This window comes from Pavona decussata, unplaced genomic scaffold (assembly GCF_977016875.1).
Source record: "Pavona decussata unplaced genomic scaffold, jaPavDecu1.1 SCAFFOLD_71, whole genome shotgun sequence".
Classification (NCBI taxonomy): Eukaryota; Metazoa; Cnidaria; class Anthozoa; order Scleractinia; family Agariciidae; genus Pavona; species Pavona decussata.
Genome location: NW_028145490.1, coordinates 799,934 through 821,712, shown reverse-complemented (window position 1 = coordinate 821,712; position 21,779 = coordinate 799,934). Strand labels below are relative to the sequence as shown.

General features: G+C 37.4%; 1 protein-coding gene across 1 annotated transcript; it reads right to left on the bottom strand.

The window, feature by feature from the left end:
• Positions 1 to 10,530: 10,530 nt before the first annotated feature.
• On the bottom strand, positions 10,531 to 21,220 carry LOC146477195 (zinc metalloproteinase nas-14-like). The gene is made up of 8 exons (XM_085113520.1): positions 21,157 to 21,220; positions 18,428 to 18,589; positions 17,587 to 17,710; positions 17,292 to 17,386; positions 16,735 to 16,818; positions 12,260 to 12,402; positions 11,295 to 11,367; positions 10,531 to 10,607 (listed from the first exon to the last, which is right to left on the bottom strand). Exons 1-8 carry the CDS (start codon positions 21,218 to 21,220, stop codon positions 10,531 to 10,533), a joined length of 822 nt encoding a protein of 273 aa, XP_084969646.1.
• Between the last annotated feature and the right edge of the window lie 559 nt (positions 21,221 to 21,779).

The window sequence follows — 21,779 nt, the reverse complement described above, 5'->3', positions numbered from 1 at the left end:
TGCCTACAGTCATGAGAAAATAAAAAATAACGCACTCTTAATCTTTTCTAGTTTATTTAGCTAATTGACAATTAAAAACGGCTATACACTAAAGCAAGTTAAATCAGGTTCAAAGTACAAAGTCATGGGCTCATAAGCTCATAAGCCGCGTGGCTAATGCGACGTGGTGAGGGGAAGCATGAATCGTTACATTGTTGCCATACATCACGAGCTTAAAGAATAGTTCCCTCAGTTTGTGTTCTTAATCGAGAAAACCACTGTATCTCACCATCAAATGGTATAATTGGAACAGTTTTCGGTCAATCGTCAATTTTTGGGTAGTTAAGCAAATGCTGGACTCAGGTGATAGAGAACTAGCTCTCACGGGAGAGTAAGAATTGTCTAGGGGTTGAGTCCTCTCAGTTTCACTATTGATACTATTAACATTCACGGAAATTAAGATCCTTTAAATGCACGTCGGTTGAACTTGGGCCTTTTATGTATTTTTAATTAGTTCTAATTCTAGATCATTCCTGTAAGAGGAAGGATCATTGGTAAAACAGAATCCATTTGACACGGCTGTCTGGTCACACGGCTGTGGCCTAAAATAAAAAAAAATAAAGAAATAAATAAAAGAAGAAGAAAACTGGTAAGTAAACAATCAAACAATGAAACAAAAGGAAGCAAAATTACTCCTGCTATAAAGAGCAAGTGGCCAACGTAATGACAAGTTAAGGGTGGTATTTGAAAATCACAGCTTCGAGTAACATTTTCTTCTATTTTCGAAATACACCGCATTATGACATGTATAGCTTGCATAATTTTATATATTGTGAGATGGAATAACTACTTGCTGCCAATTACTACGCACAACGTGTTGTATTTTTTTTTATGGTACCTGGAAAACACTTCTCCAATGACCTGTTCATCACACGGTTTAGTGACCAAAACAAAACAAAAACAAACAAACAAACAAAGCAAATAATTTTAGTACCAGTGATAAGGCGTGTCAAATCTCATTCATTTCAATGCTGGTAAAACCATACAACTTTTTTTTTCTCATACTGCTAGTTTGGGTTGAAGTATAAAATAGTATTTATTACGGTCTTATCCGGATAGATCGACCTAAATACGCTACACCTTTTAGCCACCCAGAGGGACCAGTGTTGGAAACAAAAAAGGCTGCTAGATTCGAAAGCAATGAGGGTCGTTACTCTTTACAGTGTATGTAACATGACGTTTTGCGGTTGTATAAAAGTTGAGTTGAGATTCCATTATGAATCTTCTGACATGACGAGAGGAAACAAACATACTGGCAATTGGGAAGAAACATATCGCATTTTCGCATTCTAGAAATCATAGGAAGTTTATTCTGGCTCGTAGTGTCTTCTTGTTTACGTTTCTGGCATACTTACGTTTTCCTTGCATTCCTGGCTAGTTCTGCGTAGAAGGTTGGGTACTTGGCGACATCATGGTAGTTCTAGGCGATGTTGCAGTTGTATGCCTTGTCGTGGCTGTAGCAGGCGATGTTGTGTTTTTAGGCAGGGATGTAGTTTCAGGCGAGGTTGTAATTTCGGTCGATGTTGTATTTTTAGGCGAAGTTGTAGTCTTGGGCGTTGATGTGGTTTGAGGGGAAGTTGTAGTTTTAGGTGGCGTTGGAGGTTCAGGAAATCCTGTATGTAGTTTTAGGATAATGTCCACCATCAGGGCGAAGATTAAGAAAAATAAATTTTAAAAATAAATAATCACACAAAGGAACCTAAGCATATACATCTGTATGACCTAGTTCTGCTATAGTATGTGCTATTTAAAAATACAGTGGTTCAAGACTACAGTTTTAGTGTTTACACCGTTATGATTATAATAAACGATCTGAACAGACTCCGTCTTTTTCATTTCTAAATATGATAATACTGACTTGCGTAGAAGATGGAACAGTATTAAGGATCGGCGATAGAAAAAATAAGAAAGAAAAAGAAAGAAAGAAACTTTAAAAAAATATTAACAGTAAAGCAAGATAGAACCTCTCAGTGGTTTTTATTTGAATGTTCACTTCAGGAACTTATTATTATAAAAGCGTGTTTATTCTTACCACAAAAGCCGTAAAGTAAAAACGTCTACACCGCATCGTATGTACTTATATCCAGTGGCTGACCAATAACGGTCCGGAACTAAAACGAGAATTCGCTCTTTGTACTTATATGAAACAGAAGACAAATTTAACTAACTCAGTAACCAACCAACCAACCAACCAACCAACCAACCAACCAACCAACCACGGCAGTTTTAATTTGGTGCGGCAAACATCATTGAGTTCGATAGGATCTGCCGCATTTTGCGATACTGGAGCGGCAGCTGATTCATACGCCGCTCCTCTCAAGTGCCGAACCTAATGCATTTTATAAATAAAACTACTCTATGTTGGTAGGGTGTTTGTGATCGACTGAAAGCCCGAAAGAGGGGGAAAAGTCTCGCATGAAGTTTGAATCGTGAAATAACTTCCAAACGCGATCATCGCTTGTTCCTAGCTTTCGATTCGCCAGGCTTTTTGCTTCATTTTTAGGGAATTTGGTATAAATCTGATGTTTTTCCCTGTTGTTGTCATCCTGACATTAGATTTGGAATTTACAGCTAAAATTACTGGAAAAAAGTCGTCCAAAAAAACCGAGAAAATTAAAATCTTATATTTTATTGCTATTTAATGATTACACATTAAAACCAACATGTTTGTACAGAATTTCTGTATTTGCGAGTCGGTTAACACGTGTTTAATTCTTTTTTCCTCAGGGTTTGAGGATTAGGTGCGACAGAAAGTACACTATCAAAGTCGCTCCAGATTCGAACTTAAATCAATTCTTACTCAAGGTTCGGTCATGTGTGAAGCGTCGTCTGGAATGGACATGCAACAATTCAAACAAAAAAGCTAATTGTAGTGAATGATGATTGGCTGACGGATGGACTGTCCGTACTTTTTAATTGAGTAACTTTCCATTTTGTCTGTCAGATTGATGGGATAGCTATCTCGGTCTGTCTGACTGTCCGTCTGTCTGTCGACTGACTGACTGACTGACTAATTAGATAGCAAATAGGTCGCAACAGGAAAAAATTTAAAAAAGGGAGGAGGGGGTGGGTAGGCTTCACGTCAAGTTTACGAGGAATTCAAAAATCATTTCCAGCCGACAAATGTAAGTAATAAAGTACGAAACTAACTCCGAAGAACATCCTTAACCATCACATCCACAATGCTATACTAAGCAATGCTTCAATTCTCGCGATCAACAGTAATTTCTATCAGCTCTGTTTCTTGGAATCCCTTTATATTAAAACTGTCAAACCCTGCCTGAACACCGGGATCAAAGCCACTAAAGAATTGATATTGTTTGCATAGAACTTTGTTAGGATTCTTTGCTTGTTTATTTCTTTACAAAATTATGCTTGTGATATTTGTATTTCCTGAAATATATATAAGCTCTGCTACGCGTGTTTGTAAAATTATCCAAATATTGAGTACTGCTGTTCTATATTATATCTTGATAATTTTGGCTTCAGTAATTTTCTTGATTTTTGTTGAAGTGCAATCCACGTGCGTATACAATGAGTGAACTAACGTGAAAAAATACCTTCGGCAAATTCAGGAGTTGGTCTCATGATGATTGCCCTTGGAAGGAAAAAAACTAAATAGGCCTCTTCTTAACTCCGAGAGATGCATTTTTGTCGATAAAAAGTCTCTATGGAATTCAGATTGCCATGACAACTTACCTCTTTTTGCTTAACCAGAATTGTGGGTAGTCCATTCTTGCTGAATGTTTTCTCTGAATAGTGCATTACGCTTTCGTGGTGGTGTGCCAAGAGAATCAATGTAATATTTGCTGTACTTGAGAAAATTATGTTCTTTGCCTAAAAGGAATTGTTTTGCTTATTATCATGCATGTTAAATAACAAAGCCTAAGTTAAGGGAAAATTAGCAAATAAATTAAGTGTTTTACTTAACTGTGACTTTATAGTACGAAAATACGAACCATATCAGGCTCTATTTGCCAAAATTATATCTTTTCTACTTTTATTTTAATAATTCCAAGATTGCTATATGATTTCCTATGGATCATCGAAACCCTTTGACGGCTATTGATAGTAATAACCTATTTAGTGCCTGTCAGAGCTGCGCGTATATTTAATATTATTCAACACATTGCAACACTGGCAAAAAATGGTGATAGTGCAATCAATATTCGTCATCCGTACACCATGAACAGAACAGATCAGTATCTTGTGATATACGCGATGTCAAGTTTCAGGGAGGAAAATGACCGAAAAATGAGATAAATGGCAGCTTTCTTCAATAAAACTGTGCTTTGTCTTTAATGTGTTGAATAATAAAACAATTGTCCAGCTCAGTCTTGCGGAATATTACCTGATTTTAGCAACCCGGCCTACTGCCACGTGGGCTAAGTATCAAGCGATATTTCGCGCGATTTCGCAAGGGTAATTGTTGAAGAACTGTATGGGAATTCAAGTTATTATACTGTTACTTGACATCAATACGAGCAATGATTACCTAATGTTCATCATAATTTAGATTCATCGGCTTGTTTTTATCTTTGCTTCCTCGACTTGTTTTGGGATGTAGTTTGTTAGCACACCCATCGAACTGTGAAAGGCCTAATTAAATACAGTAACCTGAAAGGCCAATTTCAATTATGGCAGGGAGGCCTAATCAAATTACCTTGTATTATGTTATCAAACAATATTACCACATAGTCATCTCTGTCAGGACGAGACTGTTCATGGTAAAAACCGAGAGCATGCCCTGCAAAGAGAAATTTTTTAATCCTAAATTTACCATTAGGGAGGCTCGTAAGGGATTTTTTTTATCCCTGCAGTGTTTGTGAAGTGATGAAAGGTCATAAAAATGTATCTAATTATGTAGGCAAACTGTAATAATCTTTGTAGCTCTGTTGTTTGGCAATACTTCAAGACTAGTTCTTACGTCAGAGTGGTCTCCATGGATACAGCTCGGCACCAACAAATAGACCTCTAAACTTCAGTTTTTTTGCAAATTATCTAAAAAATTGAGTTGGTGACCTACCGTTTTTATTTATTTAAAAGAAATGTAAAAGAGGCCCAACAACAACAACAACAACAACATTGTAATGTGTCTTTGAAGTAATTAATTGCTACCTGCGCGATCCAGATTACTGCGGAACAGAGACCGCCCTTACAGCACTCGTCCATCAACTGGATCGGGCTGATTTAACCCTTTAAATGCCAGGTGTATGGTATTTTTTTCAATGACTTTTTGGCAATAAATAGTCTGAGCCACTTAATTTCTCCATAAATGGAAATGAAATAAAAATATCTGCGGTCTTAAGAAACTGTGGGCTCAGGCTAAATTGTCATGTGATGCAAGTGACGGTTGTTGTTTGTTTCGAGCGAGTGCACGAGCACGAATCTGGTAAAACCATCGCTTTATAAGTGTTTTTCGAGCCATTTTCCTCTGCAGAAACCCCCATTCTGGCATCATTAAGCTGGAATGTGGGTAAAGGCAATCCTCTGAAAGAAAACAGAAGTGAGAGGTGATTTCATGCTGACTGAGTCGCCAAACATGCTGTGTAGCAGACATGGAGGCCCACGAGTGAAGTTGCCTCTCTGGCCGTTTTGTGGATGGATTCCAGGACCTGCCAAGGCAATTTGGGCGAGTTTGGACTAGTAAAATATTCAACGGATTCGAAATTTTGCTGGTGGTACTGAGTGGCTCGACACTATGAAATGGAAAGAGCAGGAGTTCTACGCTCGCGCTATGGCTGAATAGGCCATTTTACAGTTGTGTGCTTAGTGACCTGGCCTTGGATTGGAAGCGAGGCTGGGGGTGACCTTGTTTTGATACAGACCTCACTGGTTTTCATATGTAAATGCAAACTAGTTAGCATAAGAACAGCATGATCTACATATGAAAAGCAGTGAGGCTTGTATCAAAACACGGTCACCCCCAGCCTCGCTTCCACTCCAAGGCCAGGTCACCAAGCACACAACTGTAAAATGGGCTATTACCCAGAATTCTTTTCGGGCGTAAACGAGGCAACGTGAGATACGCAAGACTGGGTCTGATAAAATGGCTGAAGTATAGCCCTCGGAAAGCGTTGAGAGGAAAACTTCCAGTCAGATACCAAGGTCTGACCTTGAGGTTTGCTGTAAATATAAACTTTTCATTTTTGAACAAATTATTTGGATTAAAAATTGACGATAAATAAGTGTAATTTTTGATGTTATTATTTGGCCGAACAATTGGCATTTAGGACTTTGTTGCCAAACGAACGGTGATATGCGGGAGGCGTAGTCGGTTTGCTGGCATTGATGATAGAAATATACATCAGCTGGTGTCATTCACACATTATCATGACGTTGTAGCTTAAGTTAAACAGGGAGCAATTCATAGAAGCAAGAACGGTGTTTTCGTCACATATATGTGTTGTTGGGATGAAAAGGGTTAAACGGTGCTTCATAAACAGATGTCTTTCTAATTATATTAAAAATGCCCCTTTATTAATCTAATCTAAATCTAAACGTTAACGTTTATAGTCTTGCTTGTAGCACAAGAACGTTTGTATGTGTGTGTTTTTTTTAATTAATAAGGAACGATTGTTACATTTACCAATTTTATGAGCAACAGTTCCCTTGTTCCAAGATGATGGACCTTCAAGAGTGATATCCTGACGTCCTCCAGTCCTTCCTACGTTTGACGAACAGCTGCAGAAGAAAACTGAAAAGTTACGGATATCTAAGAAGACCAACAAGTTTTAAACATTACCCAAACAGTGAAATATGCTAATGAACTAATACAAAAATGATTCTTTATGTCTTTTAAGGGCGCGCAACAACCATGATGCGAAACAAATTTCATAAAAGACAGGGGTGTTCTACTCACAACCAACACCAAGATCCTTGGTGGTATCCGTTCGTTATATTTGATTGGTTTTAGAGCTCTTCTTACCCAATACCATCGACGAAGTAGATGTTATTAACTGTTTCTGGTCTTTTCTTTTCAAAGCGGATGCATGCCTTTGTTCTCCATTCATCCATACCTTCAGTTATGGCGGCCATTGCTCTGGCATTTTCGGCTGAAGCACAAAAAATAATACTGTATTAGTCATCAGGAAATCTTATGACCACGAACATTCGTAAGGCGATATGGCAGCCCGTAAGACTGCCCATTACTTGCAACTACTTCTGCATGACCGAATTTTTTAGAGGGTGAAGGCCGTAAGCCGAAAAATGATGTACAAACAAACAACACTTTATTAAAAATAGACAGTTACAAGGTGTTTATATACCTACCCGCAAATAGCTGAAGCTAGTCGAGGCGGGTAGGTATGTTTATACGAAACTAAATACAAATACATTTGGTGTTTACAACTGAATTGACTAAAATAAAAGTTAAATAAGTAGTAAACAAACAAGTGATGCAAAAAAAGGGATTCGCTAGCTGATAGAAATTAAAGGATTGTTACATATTCAGAAGCTTTTCATTATTTCAAGAATTGAAGAAGGTGTACAACGTATAATAAGGTGTTTCGCAACGTATAATAATTAAAATAATCCATCTGATCATGTTGCTTTCCTTCTCTACAGCAAAATCACGAGGCACTGTTGTTTGTTTTTCTTTTTGAGCGTCAGTTGACGGTTGAGGTGAAATTATTCTGATCAAACTTGCTATTCTTGGCCGACTCACTGATATTTAATAAACGATGGATACCATGCATACCATGCCTCCAGTTATAGCTGATTTTTTTATTCATAGCACCCAGGAAATACTTTCTATATGATATAGTACCGTCCGGTGATTTCATATTGCAATCCAGCGATCAAATAATCAAACTCCGGGAAGTATTTACTATACACTACCGCTTCGGTGAGTAATTGTTAACGAGTCTGCTGCTCAGGTGTATTTATTGAGTTATAATTTTTCACTAACATTTATTACCGAACAAAAGTAAATTCGTTATAGAAACTAAATTCAAGTTAATTCAAATTAGTTCAAATCTCAGTAATGTATTAAACAAAGACGAAAACTTAACCCAGCCCGACCATCAAATATGTCGATTGCGATGCACTCGTTGGAGTGAACTCCTGCCATGCAGGAAGTGCGATAAAGGTAAACGATTTCAAAAAACACGCACACGCAAAACATGAAAATAATAACGAGACAAACTAAGCTAAACTACAAGCAAGACTACTGCAACCCTTAGCTTAATCCCAGGGTGTTTTAATAAGTAATAAAATATTGTGAAACGAGCCCAAGTAGTACCTTCGTCCTATTCAATTTTCACCTTACTTACTCGAAAAATAAAAAAAAGAACTGAAATAAGGGAAAATAATTAAACTGAAATGAAGGCTATTTCATATTCTGACAACACAGCTCTTAAAATGGGATACAGGAATGGGCCGGTTGGTTGTGCTCTTTCATGGAGCACAGGCGTGCACTCATCTAGCTATGGGCGCACACGAGCGGTATTGAATAACATGCCGCCAGTATAAAGGCTATGTTTAGAAAATGGTTATCAAGAAAGTTTCAGTTTTGCTCTCAATTCCACCTTGACAAAAATTGCAGTGTAGATCGCAATGAATATATGTCCTCGTCTCTTCGACGTCCTAAACACTTCATTGCATTAGAGTCATTAAGCATAGACGTTTCGACGACAACCTAATACATCCTATTTTGTCGTATTTTTACGCCATTATGTCCATATTTGTGCACCTGTACGGTATGCTATGATGCACAGCTGATGTTTGCCTGGTTACATTAAGGGTAATTGAAACAGAGGGCTGAGTGCAGGGGGTGGGGGGAGGGTGGGGGGGGGGGGTAGTGTATAATTCTAAGACCTTTAAATGTACATTTTTTTTATAATATGAAACAAGAGATAATTTTCTTGAAAATGCCAAAACGTTCTGCACATATTCACATTATATTAAATGGGCCGAGTGAATCCCCTCCCCCACCCCTCTTTCACAGCTTGAGGTACTCTCTTATAAAAGTTGGGTAGATGTCTGACGCCCAAATGCTCCTTGCACGTTCCAAGCCTTTCGGGATTAAAATAATTCATAGGACATGTAAACCTTCCAGTTGTAAGTTTACATCATTAGTTATGAAAAGCAACTTCATTCTGTGAGGTTGGGGCCACAAAAATGATAACGTTTTTTCTTTCATTTATTACTCTGCTACAGACATGCTGCGACGGATATCCCGCGTAAATTAAAAGCGAAGTGTATCGGTCAGATACCGACTCATCAACAACAAAACACGGCCCGATGTTGCTCTCATGTATCTTATGGATGAAATGATAATGGCAATGGCTCTCTCATCAGTATTAAAATTAGCCAGTACCAAATATATTCTAAGTTTTATTATATACAGTAAGCAATAGAGAGGCTGGGTTCAAAAAGATTATCAGCTCCGTCGTCTTGCGTGCGATCGCTCGCCGCTTGAGACACTTCACTTTTCTCCTCCGTTTCCCGCTCCGTTGTTTCTTTTAGGCTTCGCTTCCGCGACTTTGTGTCTTTACTTATCTCTCCCCCACTAAACGACACAAAGGATTGAAGCGATTCCATCTCGGAAGCCGGTTTCAGAAGAACAACCTATTTCGAGACAGAGTTTGTTTACGAACTTTATCCTAATCATTTCGGAAATATCTCGAAAAGATAAGATTTTACCAGCCGATAAATGAATTTCCGATCCCAAAATAGACGGATTACTTAACTCTCTAAATTCCTCTCCTGTAGCCATATTCGTTGGATTGATTTTGAACAAAATAATTCGAACTAAAACAGCTTTTCCACCAACTCGTCACGTCCTTTCAAATTGAAGTTGCGGGAACTTGAACGTGCTAAAAAAAGATTTTTGGTAATCAACCAATCCGATACGCGCGTTTTGGATATTTGATTGACAGTCTGAACGGTTCAGCCTGGTCTTATAGGATCGCTCCGTGTTTAAAATGGTCGTTGTGAATCGTCTCGTGTAACATCAACTTTAAAGTGGCATGATTGGTTATTGGCCGATCACTTGAGCATTTGAACAAGTCCGGGGTATAACACATGATTGACTAGTAGCCAAAACAGGAAGACTACTTTATCATTGTTTGAGCCAAAAGAAACAAACAGTTTTGCACAGCATTAAATTTATTTACCTTTTTTAAGTGTACATGGATTAATTAGATTGAGTTAATTTACATGTACTACTCTTATTAGTCCTTATTCCAATATCATTTATGTGAAAAGGGATGATTTTTGTGAAACAAAGTCCGTTTGACAAGGCAGCTGTATGGCCACAGAAGCTTGCTCCTGAAATAAATAAATCAATAAAAAGAATAAAGAACAATTAATAATAATAATAATAATAATAATAATAATAATAATAATAATAATAATAATAATGATAATGATAATGATAATGATAATGATAATGATAATAATAATAATAACAATAATAAAAAAGTTTAACGCATTAAAAAATAATTAACAATAAAGCTTAAATTATGCCAGACACACCTACGTTCTACGCTAGTTCTGCGTTGTGGGTCCAGGAACCTGCTTGGTGTGTGCCGCTCGTGGTGGTGCTGTTGTACTCAGAGGACTAGCTTTGGCCCCTGATTAAAATAAGAAAAAAGACGGAAACTTTTAATTATGGTATTTTCCGTTTACAGATAGAGTTATAATGATGCCGTAGGCAGTAGTTGGAGAAAGAGTCGAGGTTGATGTATCCCCAAAGAAAACAGAAAAACAATTTGAACGTTTTGAAGTCAACCGTAGTTTGCGTCAGGTGTAGTTCTTAGTTAATCAGCGAGACACAACCTATGTTTTTACGACACTCTACTGCTCCCAAAGTGGCCATATTTAAAATAAGAAAAAAAAAATGGTAAAATCAAAACCAAAACCAAATTCAAAAGCCATAGCAGTAATACCAGAGCAAAGGAAGACTTTCAGTGGCTTTCATTCTTTCTACACCAGTAATCTGAGATAAGAGTTACCTTGCATTACTTACAACAATCAGCACTCCAAGGAAATATCACTTACTGACTTCATTTGATCATGAATCGTTAAGCCATATGATATCCACAGACACAAAAAAGGAAATTAACTTGCACAACATAACGAACGGCACCAGGGGAAACTGGAGCTTAAAAGGTTTTTTTTTATATTGAAAAATTTGCTCACAAACCCACAGTTAGAATCATGAATTGACTGAGTTTGATTCTGGTGGAAAGGAGTTAAACTGTTCACGAAGTCGCAATTGTCTTCCTGATAAATGCTGGTGTATTCCTTACCGCAATTTTTATATAGAAGGTTCGCCTGCCTAGCGTCAATAGTGCTTAATCCCCTTCGCTGTCCAATAACGTTCTGGAACTGAATACGACATAAGATGAGACAAGTAAAAGGCAGATGGGTAAACAGATATCAATTATGTGTTGTAAATATTTCAGGGAAGTCCATGCAAGATATGTTCACGCCAGTTCACACAAAAGTAATTTTTAATCTCACTTTGTTACTGGGTAGTCCTTACTTTTGAAGATCACATATCAAGTCATGAAACTGAAATATGTGTGATAACGTAATATTTTCTTCTATCGCGTTTCATCTTCAAGATTACTGGGCGAAAAAGAAATAGGGAAATTTTGCATTTTTTAACTGATAACTGAGAAGTGTTAAGAAAACTGTTTGCTGACATGAATTGCACTTGCAAATGACTTGCAAATGACTGTGTTTTTAATGTCAGGAGATTGAATAAGTTGCTAACGAAAATGGCCCGGAGTTCCTAACAATTTGATTCTCGAAGTCGTAAAGTCAACAGTAAATGATTGAAGCAGAGTTGAAAGGTCTCGAAAAAGGCTGACTGGAATCACTCGAAAATTCTTCCCAAAATTCCTCCGATGAGACACTATTCGGCTAAAGAGTAGGACAGCGCTCCCCCAAAACACGTGAGAATTAGAGGTTAACTGTGGTCCGCCCCTTTTAATTGATAGCTGAGAAACAGGCACCCTCACGCATACCCTCTTACATGCATAAACATAATTTAAACTCATCTGCAAAAAATGGCTTCTGTGAAATCAGGAATTGGTCCCAAGAAATTTCTCGCATAAAGAGGATAATTGTTTTTATTGTATTTTAAGACAAACGCTTGAGCCTGTTTTTTTTTTGTTTTTCAAAAAGAAAAAAAAAAAACAAAAAAAAGAAAGAAAAAACAAAAAGAAATCGTCGTTGCAACAGTGCTCAGATAGGCTTAGTAACATACCCCTTCCCTCTTGACAAGTATTGTGGGCAGTCCATTTTTGGTAAATGCTGTGGCTCCATAGTGCATCACACTTCTGTAATCGTATGGGGTTCCAAGAGAATCAATCCTGAATCTGGAGTACTTACGAAAATTATGTTCTTTTCCTAAAAAAGATCTCGGATATTAATAAGGCACCTCGTGTTTAGAGAACTACGATGAGAGTAAACAACTTGGCTTAAGGTTACCCTATACCTTCCGAGGTGTCTCGCGTCCAAGCGATGTAGCGCGTCCAGTTGAAACTGTAAATACCTAAGCCCCTATATCAAATTAAAGGTTATAGAGCTGGCTATCAAACTATACCAAGAATTTTGAAATAAAACGAATTTTCGAATTTTTCACGACCTCTAAATGCGAGCGTCCGAATCACCTTTCGCTAATTTAATTTTCTCCTTAGTTTCCGGTCACAAAGTGCTAAAAAAACGTGTTTGCGTTTTGCCATATTCAATCGCAATGAAAAGTTGTAGAACATTTTCGAAATAGGATGAAACAAATGTGGAGTGATCTTACAAAAATCGCTCTCGGCGAAAAAATATTTCGAAAAAAAAAATTCTTAGACTCAGTTTTGTTGTTTATATGTTAAACTAACTAGTGTCCAAATTTGAAGGCAAACGAACAAATTCCCTTTGAGTTTTAGCTCTTTGAAGTGGGTCCTCCAAGTGAAAAAATTGATTCGAGAAAACAGCGCTAAAAAATCGGCAATTCATTTTATTTCAAAATTCTTGGTTTAGTTGAATAGCCAGCTCTATCAGCTTTAATTTGATATAGGGGTGTAGGTATCTACAGTTTAAACCGGACGCGCTACTTCGCTTAGACGCGAGACACCTCTGAAGACACCTCTGAAGGTATAAGGTAACCTTAAGGTAGAGTGTGGAACTAGGTAAATGCAACCACCATTTGGTGTACTCTACTTCAGAAAACTACATTTTTCTTTTCTTTGTTCCAAGAATACCCTGTGATTGCTTTGGGATCTTTAAACCTCTTTTGATGCTTTAAACGTCCGTGTGTGCATGCGTGTGTTTTTAAAAGCGACCCAAGTATCAGAGAATCAGTAGAAATTTAAGACTTACGTTATAATATTGCCATGAATGCAATTTTATTCTTTCATAAATATTTTATTGCCTGTATCTCCCTCTTGACCTTGTTTCATAGATGTGCTCCATAAGTGCCATTTTTGTACCGCCTTGGTAGTCAGGTCACTTCGTTATGGTCGGCAATATAGAGGACAGAGGAAAACTCATGGGCCAATCAATGTTTGATAGGTGCTTAGGGAAATACCACGCATTCAGCTGTGGGATCGGATGAGGTCCAGCAGCGAGCCTAAACAAAGCACTAACCACTTATCAAAGAATCCAACAAAGCTGGAACTCTTCTCTGGAAACTTGAAAACTAGTTGAGAAAGATGAACTGGAAATTTCCGGCATGACAGTCGATGTAGGGATAACTGTGCGAAGAACTCTCTATATGTCTGTCCGTCGTACAAATCTGTTAGAGCTATCTAGAACTGGTCTGTTGTACCTTTTTTTGTATTATAAATGTCATTCTCACTGGGAGAGCTACAGTTTCTAGTCCACTTTCCGGCCTGTACCAATTTCCGGCCAAAAATTAATTACTTCCGTTATGTTCGTCGGAGTTGTAAAGTTTCGTCCACCGAAGCATTCCAAAAGAAATACAAACATTTCGGCCGTAGGTTAATGGTTTTGGCGTTCATTTTGAAGAAGAAACGGCCGAGGAAGAAGGAGTTTTGTTCAGGTGAATAAGCGCTTAGCGATTAAAGTTACTTTGTACCTTCAGAGAGAAAATTTTTGGATTTTCATTTTTTGTAGTTAAAAAGAAACTTCCCAGTAATTTCTTACAAACAAAAAAAGAATTTTCGAAAAAGAGTGAGTATTTGCCGAGAAATTGGGACGTAAACGATTTCCAACGGAAGTCAAATTTTACTTTGATTGACAGCATATTGCTGCCGGTGTAACCACCCGTTGCGATATTTGCGCGAAGGGTCTTTCTATAGTCTTGAATCCCTCACGTTCTCGCACTTCGAGTATCCTGTATTTAGTGGAAGAACTTGCGTTTGTTCGAGTACGACACTGACATAAAAGAAGACAAAAGCTTTAAGCTACACTTTAAAGTAGGTAAAGGTGTTAAAATCTTCCAGCGAAGCGAATATTTGGAGACGGGCTTGTTAATGTTTCAATTCGCGAGTCCGTGAATCGCGCTTCACGAGCTTCCTTTTTTTATTTGCGGCTTAACGTTATCAGATCACTTGTGTTCGGGTACGTAAAACTTACAAGTCTCGGGAAGCGGAAACAAAACAAAAAAGCAATTGAAAAAATGACGCTAAGAATCATATCTTTATGTCTTGATCTTTTCTCACGTCACCCGTCGCTATAAGATAGATAACTAGTAAAAGGAAAGCCGCCGCTTTTGCTTGTAGCGTTTTCACAAAGACTTACTGTATTGCGCTAATTTCCTAAGCGTTAAACGGAGTCAGCTCTTTTAAACGGTTCCGTTTAAACGTTTTCTTTCAAGCGTCAAACGGATACTTGTTTCCTGTTTGTAGCATTAACAATTTGGGACGTTCATTCAAGAGCGAATTTTCACCCGAACTTTCGATAAGCAATTTCGAAACTTCGCTATCCTTAACAATATTTCGCTCGAATAGATTTATTCTCCGGCTTTTACGACTGTAGAGCAGCAAGAATTTTCGTTTTGACTGAGACAATACATGCGGTTACGGTGGTTCCCCGATAACTCCGTAGCGCTGATAATTTTACCCTCCTCAGCCGCTTCTGCTTCGGCTCAACAGCTTTGCTTGATGAGGTCGGCTTCAGTCCCCATTTCGTTTTTTCCCATAACAATGCAGATTACGAAATCGACGTGCGCGTACAACAAACACCGCAGATACCCAACAAAATGGTGAAGGAGTTGATTACTCTGGAATGCGAGTACGTGCAAAACTGCGAAAAAAATTTTCACAGGAGGTGACCGGAAGAAAAAGTAGCTTGGAAAATGATTGGCTAACTTTCCATAAAGGCGTTATGGGGCGGTACTTGTTTGTGTAGCGAGAATATTTTTTCAAGCGCTGTTTTCTCAATTGAAATTTTAATTTTCGCTTGCAGGGGACACTTTCAACTCAACAATGATTTGGCCGATTTCAGTAAAATTTGGCCAGGTGCTAGAAAAATATATAACCAACAAAAACGTGTCGGGGAATGTGATAATTCTAAAAATTCTTTCCTTGAAAGCCATTTCAACCCCGACACGTTTTTTAAGCTTTTGGGATCCTGACCTAGAGAAAAAAAACAAACTTCCAAAATATAAAAATCGCATTGAGTTGGAACTCTTGAACGATGACCTGGACCTTCAAGTTCCGACTTTACGGAAAACCTGGGAATTTACTTTCTTGAAAAAGCAGTGAAATATTTGAATTCCCAGTTCTATAAGCTTTAATTTGATATAGGGTTTTGGGTATCTGTGATGTAACTGAGAGGCGCTATATCCGTTTAACTGAAGCCACCCCTGAAATCGAAGGTACACGGTAACCATAACTTTTGCTCTTTTCGCTGCACATCAAAACTACCGTAGATAAACGAAAAGGTCGTTCACAGAAAATATCTAAAGAAGCTTCATAATTGTTGGACAAATAGTCGGTTAAAGATGATTAAATGATTAGATAGTCTATCATTATCAGATAGAATGTAGCAACTCCTGAATATTTAGCAGTCACACTCTCGGCTAAGATTTTGACCTTATGTCCCAGTTTCCGGCCACGAAAAAACACATTGCTCAAAACCTTGTTATCTTTATTAAAGTGAAAGAACTGAATTTTAAAATTTCCTGCTAGAAAAATTAATGAATTAATGATATATGTGTAGATGTAACAAAGGTTACGAATTAACAAGAGCTAATGCATGTTTTGCGTGAATAAAAGTATATAAGTGATCCGTGTTTGTGTAGTCTATCGACATACGACGTAAAAGTCAAAAGGTCATACATACCTTAATTACTGAGAAAAACGGCAAATGAGAAAGCATACCTCAATAGTGAATTGAAAACCAAACGCGACTACTATTATCAAGGGGCTATCAAGTCGATTTACGTCGAGTGATTTCAAGGAAAATTTATCTATTTCGGAAACTGGGCTTCTTAATCGTTTTGCGAAAAATGGTATAGTTTCTTTAATATTTAGCAAATGCCGTCCACCTTTCAGCATTTTAAAGGAAGATAAATCAACTGTCGTTGTGAGGAAACTGAAATTTTCCGTTCAAAACAAAAAGTTATAGCGATTTCAAACCAAAGTGGCCGGAAACTGGGCAACATATTCTCTAGTGGGAAATTGCATTGAACAAGTGTATCATTTGCTGGATAGCATCTGTGACTGAAACCGTTACAGAAGGTCGAGCTATAGATAGATGGATGGACTATTAACGTAAATTCACCTGGTTCTACGTTTTTAATCAATATAACAACATAGTCATCTCTGTCCGGACGGGACTGTTCATGGAAAAAACCGATAGCATGCCCTGCAAAAAGAAAGGATTTTATCAGTAATAATAACTATGTATAGGACATTTATGGTGGAACAGAGAATTAATTCTGCAGTGTATGTTAAAGTGCTAACGAGAATCCATGAATTTCCCACTGAACGTTAACCCTAGTAAGAAAATCGGAGATCGCACGAGGCAAAGAAAAAATCTCCGACCACAGCAGGATTCAAATCCACAACCTCTAGATTTGATCGTCCGTTGCTCCCAGTACGAGGTCAGACGGAAGCAAGTTGTCAGTGACTGATGGTGGTAATTGCGGCAATGTGAATGTGAAGAGTACAAATGAATGTTGTGCCACCAGCACTAAGGACACAAATGATGGATTAGAGAATTAACTCTGCAGAGTTAATTTAATTCTCTGATCCATCATTTGGTCTTTGTCGTTGTCATGGCCATTAAATAGCAAGACATCGTAGGACCCGGAAAGGCTAATTAAACGGAAAACTTACCTATTTCATGAGCAACAATTCCCCTAGTCCAGCATCCCGGACCCATAAGAATGATGTCCTGTCGTCCCCCTGTTTTTCCCACGTTTGATCTACAGCTGCCAAAGAAAGAGTAGAATTAATTTTTCTATGCAAGATACAATTATTATTAAGTCTGAACAAGCGAGCACTCTGTTTTCTCAAAGCATTTAACACAAACATCCTTCATACCAAACATCTCAGAAGACCAAATCGAAGAAGCGCTAGCTTTGTTAAGGTGCGTATCCACATATTTTAATTGTTTCAAAACTTCTCTTACCCCGTGCCTTGCTTGAAGTAGACGTAATCTGCTTCTGTTGTCCTCTTTTTAAAGGTTATACATGTTTTCGTTTTCCATTCGTCCATTCCTGCCATTACAGCGGCCATTCCACTGGGATTTTGAGCTGGAGAACAGATTAAAATTGCAGTGATTTATTAGTTTCCGTGGGCACAAAACGTCCGCTAGTGGTTAGGGAGTTAGACTTGGGCTAGGAAAGATTGGAGGGTCGGACGATCGGTGGATCGAGATTTTGGGATAGTTTTGATGGCAACTTGTTCATAATTTTGCGCTGTTCGGCAGAGGAAAGTTTCGAACAATCATGAACAACTTGGAACGTGGAAAGCTTGTACTGAAGTACCATCATGTGTTCGAATCCCGCGATAACAATGACTGTTCCTTTAAAAAAATATCTCAAAGGGAAGTCTATTCGACATTTGAACAGCCTGAACTAAAAAAGGATAATCCACTTTCCGTTAACCTGTTACATCTCGGACAAATGGTTCGTGAGATCGATGTCCGCCATTCCTAGATTTTTCCCGGCAATAACCGTTGGGCCAAACTTTAGCCATCGGGCTCATAACAAAATCCTAGCGTCACTTTGAATGTTTATTGTCGGATTTTCTATGGAACATTTCTAGTTTAATGAGAAAATAATTCGAAAAAAAAAGTCGATATATAAGTGTCATAAGCTCTTGGACTACGGATCCTAATCAGACGTGATGATCACAGCAGGCAGTGACTTCATTTGCATCTGTGTCTGCCCGTCTCTCTTTCCCATGATCTGTTACAATTGACTGATTGATAAATTTATTGATGTTGTTTATGCCTGTCAAGACCTTACCAAGAGCTCGTTCGATTTCGTAGACCACAAGTCCAGACTTAATCGATGCGCTTTGTCGGTTTGGGGTATGGACATCCAATCCCATCTCGGCATAACCTCGTTGTTCCGGTGTAAGGATCATGTCTCCCTCAAAAAGGTCAGGATCATCGATTCCCCGATTTTCTGCAAATTAAGTAGCATACATAACAACTTTACCACACAAATATTCAATGCATATGGTTTATAATAATAATAATAATAATAATAATAATAATAATAATAATAATAATAATAATAATAATAATAATAATAATAATAATAATAATAATAATAATAATAATAAATTTTTATATAATAATAAAAATACTTTATTAGCAGAAAAACAAACAACAAATACAGAAAGGTGATAAAAATATCGGTATCGAAAAAAAAAAAAACGCTTCATAATTCTGCAGTTCATGCTAAGAATATCCATACAAAAACTTAATGATAATAGTAATAAAAAATCCAAAACTCATTCGAAGACGTTGATCGATAAATAATATATACAAAGTTAAAAATCTTCAAAAAAAAAAAAAAATAAAACCAAACAACAAATGGAAGGCTACCAAGAAAATAAGAAAAACTAAAAAATAAAATTATGTCCTCAATGTTTTTAACGAATATTTGCTTGTCCTTGCTCGATGTCAAAGTGAATGTCCGTCAATTCTAGATGGATCCTCCTTGTAGCTCGCGAACCTCTCAAGCATAGTAATGCTGATCTCAGCAACGCAAAGGACACCCCTGCCCTGATCCATGACATAGAAGTCGCAAAGCTTTCGCCCTTCTTTGTAGCAACTAACTCAATAATAATAATAATAATAATAATAATAATAATAATAATAATAATAATAATAATAATAATAATAATAATAATAATAATAATAATAAAATTGGAAAATATTCTAAAGCGTTCTACAGTATATAATAGAAATCAATATAACAAAGCGGAGTGATGTGAAAATTATCATAATAAACAGTATGCTTACTTAAAAAGGTATGTTTTTAACTTTGATTTTAAAATAGAAACATTCGGACTGGATCGTATATCGAGATGGAGTTTGTTCCAAAGTAATGGCCCAGAATGCGCAAAGGCCTGATCACCATGCAAAGGTCTTGTGATTAGTTTTCGGCACAAAAAGAAGTCCCTGGTCACAAGAGCGTAGGCGATAGGCTGAAATGGAATGGGGGAACAGCAGTTCTTTTTGCATTGTGGAGCTTGATCGTTAACAGCTTTATAGATTAAGGCAGGAGTTTAAACTGAACACGATAAACAACTGGAAGCCAATGTAGGTGGCATAAGGCAGACGAAATATGATCAAATTTAGGTATACCAAAAATTTATCGAGCAGCTGCGTTAAACACTTTCTGAAGACGTTCAGTTTGATATTTAGGAATGCCAAAGAGAGGAGAGTTGCAACAGTCCAAATGTGAATTTACTAATGCATGAATAATAGTTTTCGTCGACTCAGGATTGAGGAATTTTCTAATTTCATTGGCGGATTTTATACAACCCAGTGAAGGCCTTGCTACAAATTGTCTTGGCAACGTGAATCGACGAGGACATGTTAGAATCGAACCAGGAACCCAAATTACGAACACTATGGAGAGGCTGAATGGTAATTCAGCAACAAAGATGAAATTAATTTAGAAATTAAGTTTTCGAATCGTTTATTATCAGTCGATTATAAAGTAGCCACGCATGGACATCAGAAACGCAGGAATCAATAGCAGCTAGGACTAGGTCTTTTGAAGAACCGCTATCGGGTCTGAACGAGAGATAGAGTTGCGTGTCATCGGCATATCCATAAGCTGAGGGAAGGGGGTTAGCAATTACGTGATAGAGCCACGAAACGTATAATATGAACAAAACAGGACCCATACAGCTGCCTTGTGGGACACCGCAATGTAATTGAAATTCATCAGAAGAACTATCATTGATGAGAACCCGTTGCTTTCTCTCCGCCAGATAAGATGCGAACCAGGTAAGGGCTGAACCAATGATTCTAAAATCCTTTCCAAGTACACTAAGGAGAAATTGATGACAATTGTGTGAAAAGCCGCGCCCAAATCGAGTACCACTAGAATCGTAATTCCTGATTGTCAATGGACATGAGAATATCGCTTTGAATCTAAAGCAAGGCAGTTTCAGTGGAGTGGAATTTTCGGAATCCTGACTGGAATTTGGGTAAAGGAGCATTACGTTCACAACGTGGAAGTAATTGAGAGAGATCTGCCGTTTCAGCAATCTTAGAGATAAATGTCAGATTGACAAGCTGGCTTAAAATTGCTAACCGAAAAAATATTTATAGAGAGAAACAAATTGTTTTGGATTAAAATGCATGAACTCACCTTGGAAAAATATTCGGATTTTTTTTTTACTGAGCTTTAAAAGGGATAGTCTTGGTGGCAAAGTGAGGTTTTTTGGGTTTTTTCATTACCAACGAAAAATAGAGAGAAGAGAAAGAAGTAGAATAAGGAGAAAAAGAAGAAGACAATGATGATGATGTTGATGATGATGAAGAAGGTCAAGAAGAACGGAAGAGGAAGAAGAAAAAGACGAAGGAGGATGACATCTGATCTTTCAGTAAACAGAAATAGGGTTAAAAATCTGCGAGTTTAAATGGCGTGAAAATTGAGACGCGACATTTATTTTATTGCCGGAATAGCAAATCAAGGCAATTTGTTTTTTAAAGAACAGCAATTCTTACCATCAGGATTCACTGGTGCACTGAGCACTGTTCTCGCCAACAGCAGAAAAGAAAGCAACTTCATGCTGGTTCCTTAACACGTTGTAAATCGCAGTCGAGTGTGTACTGTTGTTATCCTTTAGGGTATACATATAGTTAGTACAAAATCAATAACTAAACAGCTATTTTGATAACGTAAAAGTATAACTGATATATAACATATTTATAGCATTAATAATTCTGTCCTATTTTTCACGTAACAAACGAAAGAAAATACTAAGGTTCTTAGTCAATTTACACAAACTGAAATTTAGCTAGAGGTTCTTTTTGTGGGGCTGAGATGTCGACTAACAAAAGGCTGTTCTTTATATTAGAAACAATGTTTAGAATACATCTTAACTTATTTCAGGAAGGCTTCTAGCCAATCTTTGTAAAAACATTTCATGGTTTATAATATTGGTATCATTTGCTGATATATCATAGATGATGTTTCGTCCAAACTAAGATATCTTCATCGGCTCCCATTGATCAAAGTATTTTTTTTTTCAATGACTCTTTAATTATAAAGCTCTTCATAACTTAGCACCTGTTTTTATACAAGGCCTACTCTAAATTTACACCGCTGTACGCAACCTTAGATCTTC

Coding starts and splice junctions, on each gene's coding strand:
- LOC146477195 (XM_085113520.1), bottom strand. CDS start 21,220: ATGAAGTTGCTTTCTTTTCTGCTGTTGGCGAGAACAGTGCTCAGTGCA. Junction 17,711..18,427: donor CGAAATCGAACGAGCTCTTG/GTAAGGTCTTGA, acceptor TCTGTTCTCCAG/CTCAAAATCCCAGTGGAATG. Junction 16,819..17,291: donor AATTGTTGCTCATGAAATAG/GTAAGTTTTCCG, acceptor TTCTTTTTGCAG/GGCATGCTATCGGTTTTTTC.